The following is a 9,314-nucleotide window of genomic DNA, read 5'->3' on the forward strand; positions in this document are numbered from 1 at the left end:
CAACTAATGACCCATTCCAGTGCATTCTTTAAACTTTTAAATCCCGAGCAACCACACTACTGAGCTGGCCCTGTTGATTCGGCAACAGCACCTAGAGACGTATTTAGTAGTCCGAAATACCCAGCCAATAAATTAGGAGCACTCTGTATGTCAGATAATGTGACAAAGGAATGTTCCAAAGTCAATTCGAACCCAATAATTGCCCCGACAAGTTGAGTAGAATGCCTCAACCATAAGTCGCGTAGCATGAAACAATATGCATCCTATTGAGATGGCAACAGAACCAAGAACTTCCCTGAAGTAAAAGGTCTACTAAAACAGTACGAGTCTCCTGTAGGGCACAGGAGTCTTTCCCGATCGTTCACCAATTACATCAATTCCATTCTCAGACCATAAAGAACGATCTACGAAATGACAGGTAACTACCAAGTGTAAACCTGAGAATTCCCCAATCTATACTGGTCACATCAACCAGTGACAGCATCGGAGAGAGAATCCTGACCTATATGGCATAGGATATATAAGTCCTTAAACCAAAATTCTCTCCCCGCGAGAGAACCACAGCCACTACGTGTATCCCGAAGGAACCTCAACCAACTGACCAGCCAGGGCAAGTCCTGCGGGCAACTGGCCACCCATAGTGCCAGATTATATGGTGCTCTGGTTAGACCCCATGTCAAATCATTCCAAGGAAAGGCCGAGGATACGTTTGATCATTACCCGGAAGACTAGAGGTATCGATAGCACCTCTTTTCCCCGGGATATTGCAATAACATCAAGATGGATTTCACCCGGGGGGATATTATCTTAACAATGCAAAACCCAGCTCCCTTTTCTCCCAGTTTTGTGTAATAGGTGTAACAATTTATAACCCATATGTCCAGTGTCCTGTAAAATGCCACTTGGTTGTGAGTGCCAAGTGTTTGAAATTGTTTATACTTTCAGTAAATTACTAAAAAAAATCGGCAACACTGGCCAGATGCTACATGAGTTTGTGTTCTTATTGGTGTTCTTTGTTCTCGTATTTGTCACTTTCTTTTAACAAAAGCTATTTCTATATATTTTATCTTATTAAACAGCACGATTATCTTGGATTATATGAGTTGAGTCATTACATTTACCCCCATTTGCTCAATGTCTGGTTATTTTTAATCGTAATGATATAGTGACATATTTAATACAAAAATAATTTTCAAGGGAAAAATATCTTTCGGTTAGACGATACGCAGAACGTGAGATAATGGTCCTCAATCTAAAACTCTTTCTAATATAAAACAAATACATAATCAGCGGGCCCTTTTGAAATATCGTGCTAAGAAATCAAGGTTGTTTTGAAACAGTATTTAGACTTATTTTAATAACGGTAATTGTAAATAGACCTATGTTTATGGATAATAGTGTCTTAGGTGTAACGTTATCTTGGGTTATTTCGTTAACAGTAGTCTGATGAAAAGGTGTTTTAAAGGTAATTAATGAATTCACTTTTAGCAATCTGTTTCATAAAAACGATAGTACATAAATGGAAATATGGGAAAAGTTTTGAAAACAATTTTACTGTAATCCTTGTATTTCAATATATTACAAATTTCTGTAGAAAAAAATGTCTCGACGTGTTCGACTTATCTAGGTAAAATGTCATTAGCCTTATGCATGTACATATGTATGTATATATGTGTATTTAACCGATAATATTTGTTATTTTGGCAAACTTGTTGTTTTTAATTCTTTGTTTATTGATTTCAAATAATCATATACTACATATTATAATTTAATTTTGTATTGTAAAACAATTGACTGAATATATACATAAAAAAGTACCAATCACCCAATAATGCACCCGCAAATGTATTTGCTATACTCATCCATAAATAAGTTTGTAATTTCGATAATTTGAAATAAATAAATAAAAAATAAAGGAGATACGAGCATATGTATATTTTTCTATTATAAAAATACATATTGACTGGTTTAATAATAATAATCTTGTGGAGTCGTAACCATAAATATAGAAAATTACTATGTTAAAGGGTATATAAGATGCGGCATAGCCAAATAGTTCGCTATTAAATTTCTTTGAGTGTATATTTTTTTATTTTCAGAATCATATTCGTTAAACAAATTTGTTTGTATATATTTATCGGAACTGGTTGCAACTGTAGAATTGTTGTGTATTAACATTGAATTGATTTTTTTATTTTGTTTTATTAAAAACTCACAAATAATATGCATCGTCATCGATATACAGTTACTTATATAAAAATAATATTAAATTAATTTTATCTTAAAACTTGTTGCTTTTATTGATATTATATTCAATTTAAAATAAAACGATTTGGCTGAAAATGAAATTTACAAATACATAAATAATGCTGAATTTTAGAAATAACTCGAAAGCACAAGTTTTGCAAAATTATAAAAATTTTATTAAAAGGCATTTACTTTAATACGACTAAATTAAAAATGAATGCAAATATTTTTTGTTTGGGGTGGTCAAGAAAGAGAAGATAAGTAAAATTAGCAGTGTTGCCAGCCTAGCCTTTTTGAGACCAAATATACATACTTTTTATACCTTTTAAGGGCTCTTCAGATGATGACACTTTACGTACGACATGTCTAATGAAAAAGTAATCCATTCGTACGACAAAAAAGAGAATAAAAGTCGTATGATTTATATTTTTTGTGTTTACACGATTGCTATAAAACAATAACAAAGTAAGATGGAAACAGCTGTTTCACTTTTTTTGTATGTGTTTACATAAAAATACATCCCTGCTGTAATGCGACTTGAATGTTTTTGAATCATTTCAAAAAATGAAGAGAGCCATACGACTGTCAAATTTTCCATCCGTATGTTCTCTCAATGTGTGATAATTTCGTTACATATTGCGTTTAGACGATCCAATCCGTTCTCTTCTACACACAATTTTGACAGATCTTATAACTTGTGTGTTAGTGTGAAGGGGGCTTTAGAGGGTAGAAGTTGGTCGTTATGTTTGTAATAGTGAGAATAATGTATATTATTGGTCCTTATAAAATTCTGAGTCGATTTAGGTATATCCGTCTGTATGTGTAAAACTCGTTGACGACATAACAAGAACATTTATATTCCTAAGATATTAGGTATTGAGATTTTAAAACTTGCGAACAAGTTTAGTTAAGTTTTATATAAAGAAAAAAATGTCTGGATCGGTCCATTTTTGGTCATAGCGTCCATAAAAGGTCACCTTCAGAAAATCACTTAAACTCATATTAAATATAAAATTATTCTGCGAAATTTTTTCCGTATCGTATAATGTAACATAAAAGTACACATACAAATAATTCATTGAAATTGTTTCCAAAACGGCCCATAATTGCTTATAACTCCCATACAAGATCTACTTATGAATATCACTTAGGACGGGTTTTTTACTACTCTGTTGAACTAGGCTTAACTTGCAGTTAGATTAAACTCGGAACAAATTTAGGCGGACTTTGACAGATGACTGACTGTGTTTTCAGTGATGGATTTAAGAGCAGTTAACTTTATTAGTATTGCCAACTTTTCAGTAAAAAACTTAAACAATGAACAGCTGTTGTAAATTTTCTTTTTGTAAAATGAAAAATTTTAGAAAAATTTAAAATAAAAAATATAAACAAATCAGAAAATTACTATTAAATTATGTTTTTCAACTTCCGAATCGGCCAATAACACGCAGTTCAACTAAGATAATAAGTAACATAACTGATTACTGAAAAACTCAAAATATAGATTAGACTAAGTTTAAACAAAGAATGCAGATTAACCGCCCTTAATCGCCAATAACTCATTACTAAACAACGAAATTCTAATAAAATTCAACACAAATATACATATAAGGTCCACTTTCGAAAATCATTCCAAAAGGCACAGAAATGAGTTATATGCAGTTGTCGTTACGCAATTCAAATTTAAGCTTTCAAAATTTATAAAACGTTATAATTCAGTATTACTAAAGCATAACTTTAGGCTGTCATTTAAATAATTTGTAGTATGACACACAACTGTTATACATAGTGTTGCCAGTCATTGTGTATTGTTGCATTGTTTAACTGTTGCCAGATGATTTTAAAAGAAAACCCGTTAATATTAAAAATATATATATATTTTAAATAACGTACATAATTGTTCATGTTTAAAAACAAATGTTTTGAATATAATAGAAACATTTATATTTATTGGGGTTGTTCCCAAATAAAAATTATTTTATTGATGTTCCCTAAACTAAAATGAATTAAAACTACCCAGCAAAAAAAGTGTGGAAAAAGATGTAGAATTTTCATCACAACTAGTAACCCGAAGTGCTTCAAATTCGGGTGTAAAACCTATGAATTTTACTTTAGCGTGTCATTGGAGGGATGTTGTTCATTTTTGGCAGCTTTGAACTACATCTGATCTTATTTTTAGAAGCAGTAAAAATCTGATATTTGGATGTCAAAAATAAAACACATTCTCTTAATGACACGCTTATGTAAATTTCACTACTCTTTCACCAAATCTTGATGTACTTCAAATATGTTATTTGTAATGACTTTTCCACATCTCTTTCCTCACTTTTAACTGGGGTTTCATTTGTAAGGAAATATTTGGTTTATAAAAGTGAAAAATATGTAATCGCATTTTAAGATGTGATTAAGATGTAGTTTGTAAAGTATGACATCAATTATTTTTTGCTGGGTAAGTTCACGTTATTTAAAAATGTTCCTAGATCAATATTTGATAAATTGGATTTACTTGGACTTTAAAACGCAGTATTTATGTTTGATTATATAATTTTCAAAATATAAAATCATTTTATTATACACGTACACACTGTTTACTTTAAAATCATTTATGAAATGCAAAAACAAATTATTTGCTAATTGCAAAAAAAAAAACGTATCTAAATATTTGCTACACGATAAGAAATAAGAAAGTAAAATATTTATATTTTTAATCAAAAAATATTTATTTATTCTTATCAAAAGAGAAGGAAAACAAAATTAAATACATACATAAATATATTATTAAAATAAAAAAAAATTATGGAGTATTGCTCCTCACAAGAATGTAGAAATTTTAAGAAAATAATTCATGTTTTTTTTAGAAACAAGACAAAAATATATTTGTTATACTTATTTAATTCTGCTTTAGTTTCGATTAGCAAAAAAGCTAAGCATTTTATATTATTTAGCAAAATATTTGTTTATAAGTTAAGGCTTTGTTTTTTCCTTTAAGCACAAAAGGGAACATTTGACAGTGATGTTCGTTCGCTTATATCAACGAAGAATATATGTTTAGGTGTTTTAACGCTATTAAGGAGTAGTAGTTGTAAGTAGTTTACTTAATTAAGTCTACTTTTTGGACAAATTTTCCAAGAAAGTCTTATGACGTTGGATGGCTTCTTCGTGTTCCTTGATTTGTTGATGATGGAATTCAGCTTGATGGATTTGATCATTCTTCAAGCGTTCCAATTGTTCTCTTTGCTGAAATTGACATACAGTTAAATTATATAATTTGTTTAAAATCAAATATGTAGCTATGCATATGTGCAAATATTTGACAAATTGCTAATTTTAATCATTTGTCAATCGTTATCAGTTTATAAAAAAATAGCATGTGCATGATAAACAAGTTAAATAAAATATGTTTATTATGAAATTTGACATGATTCCAAAATTTTAAAAATATTCAAAATTTTCGAATCATACTATACAATAACAACTATATAGTGGAAGTAATGTCCAGGCCTAAAAATTGCATTTTTAGTTGTGCTAGAACTAGTCTTTTTTTCCGGGTGCAGGTTTTCTTCTATGTCCGCTATGGGCAGTGGACGAACTTCAAGTACAAAATTCATGCGATATATATATATGTCGTTTAAAGCTGCCATATACGAGGACTGATCTATCATCTATCCAGCTCATAATTACGTTTATTCTACTCGTATATTCGAAGATCCTTCCTTACATGTCTCAGGGTAACATTTATCTGTGTGATCTTAAAGTTTTAATGTCAATATGACGTTATGTTCCTTGACTGGGAGGACCCTGATTTACTCGTGGGTAGGTAATTTTCCGAGATAATTTTTAAGCAGCTCATTACAGCCCTTAGGAAGCTTTAAATATTTGTCAAATGGATTTCACTGAGAGAAGGTGACCACACTCCAAGTTCAACATTCGTTCTGTATAGGAATGTCGGTCAAATCTGCCGTATACGACAACTGATTCTGCACAAAACTATGTCAATTCTCCTAGTATATATGAAAATCCTTCTTGACTTGCCTCAGGGGAGCATACATCTGTGTGATCTTAAAGTTGTAATGACTCCCACCGAAATTGTTGTGTTTCTTGTCTAGAAGAACCTTCATTTACTCGTGCAGGTAATGTTCCGAGTTAATTTGTGAGGGCAGCATTTTGATAGCTTTGAATGTTTCTCTATTGGGTATCACTGAACGATAGTGACCACATTGCAAAAGCAGAATTAACCACTAACCGACCAATTGTGGTCGCTTTTAGCGCTATGGGAAACTTGTTTCTACTTCACAATTTGTCCGTGATTGGATTGGCATTAGCTGAGGAAGTAAATAGGTTATCAAATGTGGCCATTTAGAATTTTGGTTGGAATCGGAATCGCAATTTGTGCTCCATCGACCACAGCATAGTTCATATTCTTTGTTCTTTCTTTAAGGGAATTACAATGTATCCTTAGGGTCTACAAGTTTATGTATAACCCTTGAAGACCCTAAACTAAACTTAAGACGCTTAAGAAAAATTTAATGAATACATTCTTTAAAGATTCCTATAAATTTCTGTTTGTTTATACCGGCTAAATATTGATTGAAAGTTTTGTTGTTGTTGTGAGTGAATAGATGTTTAAAATAAAAGAGTTTGAGTGTTAAAAAAACGCGCCACCACCACCTTTAAATGACTTTTAAAAGCAAAGAAATAAGAAAATAATAAACAACAACGAATGCACACGTCTGGAATTTTTAGAAATAGGTAATAAAGATTTTAGCAAAAGACAAATCAATGGAATAGTTATATAAAAATAAATACATACATATATGATATAAATCATAATACGCATTTACTACGGTCAAAATAAGTATTTCAAAAAAAAATGTTTGTTTTAGCAAAACAAAATAAACAACATATGAATGTGATGACCTCATAATAACTGTATGTAGTATGTACTTTCTTAAATTTAAATCTGAGTACAAAGTTATATAGGTACACATACTACTTAAATAATTGCAAATATTTCCAACACACTTGTATAAGAATAATAGCAACAATCGATAAGAAATTTTATAACTTTACCTTCTTATAGAAATATTCTTCTTCACGAGCTGCTTCCATTTTGCCAAAGCTACCGCCGGCTGAACGAATGGAACCACCACCGCCACCACCTTTGCCAGCACCACTACCCAATTCTCCCAATTGGCTACACATTCTGACAAATCTAGCAAATGCAAAAGAAACAGAAATAAATAAAGCGTTAAAGAAAATAGCTAAGGAATTATGGTAAGCTGCTATAATATTCCGATATACCTAACTCCCGATTTTTTGTAGATCAAAGTCATTCTTGGTAAGTATAATAGATACATAACAATTTTAACTACAGTTTAATGGAAGGACAGTCAGACGGACATTTTAATCAGACGGACATTTAATCGACTATGATTAGATCTGTACATTTGATTGCAAAGTTTGGACTAATGAAAGGCAAGTAATCCTATGCCAAACTGAATACTTTAAAATAACAATATCTTTATGCGTCACAACCATCAGCAAAAAGTCATAATACCCATCCCACTATAGTAGTGTATTCTATAAAATAATAAAGAAAATATTTAAAAATAAACTGCATTAAAATTTAATATGTAAAAGTTAAACACATCATGGTGGATATATTCCATGTTTCAAATTAAATGACAAAGCATTTATGGTCAAAAAACAATAACAAATAATGTATAAGAGAAATTCACTTATTTAAAATGTTAAAAATAACATTTACTAAAGACGCAATAGTATGTATTTATAATTATCTACAAAATAATTATTGTTAATTAAAATAGAAAAAAAGAATAGAAAAACTTACTGTACTCCACCTGGATACAAACTGCGTCTAGCCACAAACATTTTGAATTGTTTTAAAATTGACAACTGCAAGAAAACAAAATAAATATTTAAATTTAATTTCCACTTTATTTCTGACTCCAGCAAAAAAAAAAATTTAATAAATCAAGTATAGATAAGCTGTCTGTACTATTTATTCACCTTTATTTTATTGAAAAAAAAAAAGAAATACAAGTTTGCTTTGCAACGATTACAAGTTGAATGAATGTATCTGTCGGTTTTTTGCTAAAAATTGTCTGGAAAAAGTGAAAACTTCTTTTTTCGTATTTTGCGGCTTTTTTCTACTTGTTTTGTATTATTTTTTATTCGTATTTATTTCACAGCCCTGCGCCGACAAATATTAACGGCGGCGGCTGACACTACAAATATCGGCGTTAGCTTTAATCGACTGTAAGCTGCCTAAATGTTCAGTTATTTTTAAATTTTCAACGATTTTAAATAATTAAAAGCGGAATCCGAGAGATTAAAAAGTGGGATTTTGAAAGCTAATATTTAAAAAATCGGGATTGTCTACCAGAGTAGAAATTTTTGTATTCGTAATACTATTTTGTTTATTACTCTCGTTCTCGAGAAATATTTTTATTTCAACTCTTAGGAAAACACAATCAACAAAAACAATAAAATTAGCAATTCGGAAAAAGAAAAACTTATTTTCTATGTAAATAGTAATTTTTTCATTTGTTTTATCAATATTATTATTGTTTTAAATGTTTATTTTAATTTTTTCTAAAATTTTTTATTTTACAAAAGTAATATTTTCAAAAAACAGCTGTTCATTGTTTGTGTTTTTGACTGAAAAGTTGGCAGTACTGACAAAGTTAACTGCTCTTAAATCCATAACTAAAAAACACAATGACTGGTTTAAGTCCACCTAAATTTGTTCCGAGTTTAATCTAACAGCAAGTTAAGCCTAGTTTAACTGAGTAGTAAGAAACCCGCCCTTAATTTATATACTCTTCACCTTCGTAAAAATTCATTCAACATCGAAAGCTTTAAGAATTAATTGTAGGAATTAAATCAAAGGGAATGATTTTGTTTAGCCTCATTGATGAATTGTGATATTCTTCAGGCTGAAATATTTGCGATTAAGAGTTCAGAGAAGGTCATCAAGAAACAACTTTGGTGTAACTAGCGCCACTAAGAAATTTGGGGAGATGGCTCTGTTCTCCAATGGAGAC

General features: G+C 30.4%; 1 protein-coding gene across 1 annotated transcript; it reads right to left on the reverse strand.

Annotated features, from left to right (window-relative positions):
* Window positions 1–5,229: 5,229 nt before the first annotated feature.
* Window positions 5,230–8,438, reverse strand: LOC119607767 (ATPase inhibitor A, mitochondrial). The gene is made up of 4 exons (XM_037961870.1): window positions 8,278–8,438; window positions 8,099–8,163; window positions 7,318–7,459; window positions 5,230–5,484 (listed from the first exon to the last, which is right to left on the reverse strand). The coding sequence occupies exons 2-4, from the start codon at window positions 8,137–8,139 to the stop codon at window positions 5,353–5,355; spliced, it is 315 nt and encodes a 104-aa protein (XP_037817798.1). The 5' UTR covers window positions 8,140–8,163; window positions 8,278–8,438; the 3' UTR covers window positions 5,230–5,352.
* Between the last annotated feature and the right edge of the window lie 876 nt (window positions 8,439–9,314).

Source organism: Lucilia sericata, unplaced genomic scaffold, assembly GCF_015586225.1.
Source record: "Lucilia sericata isolate MDLA Ls3-8-SP2 unplaced genomic scaffold, ASM1558622v1 Contig000745F_arrow, whole genome shotgun sequence".
Taxonomy (NCBI): domain Eukaryota; kingdom Metazoa; phylum Arthropoda; class Insecta; order Diptera; family Calliphoridae; genus Lucilia; species Lucilia sericata.

Coding starts and splice junctions, on each gene's coding strand:
- LOC119607767 (XM_037961870.1), bottom strand. CDS start 8,139: ATGTTTGTGGCTAGACGCAGTTTGTATCCAGGTGGAGTACA. Junction 7,460..8,098: donor TTGTATCCAGGTGGAGTACA/GTAAGTTTTTCT, acceptor TGCATTTGCTAG/ATTTGTCAGAATGTGTAGCC. Junction 5,485..7,317: donor AAGAATATTTCTATAAGAAG/GTAAAGTTATAA, acceptor TGTCAATTTCAG/CAAAGAGAACAATTGGAACG.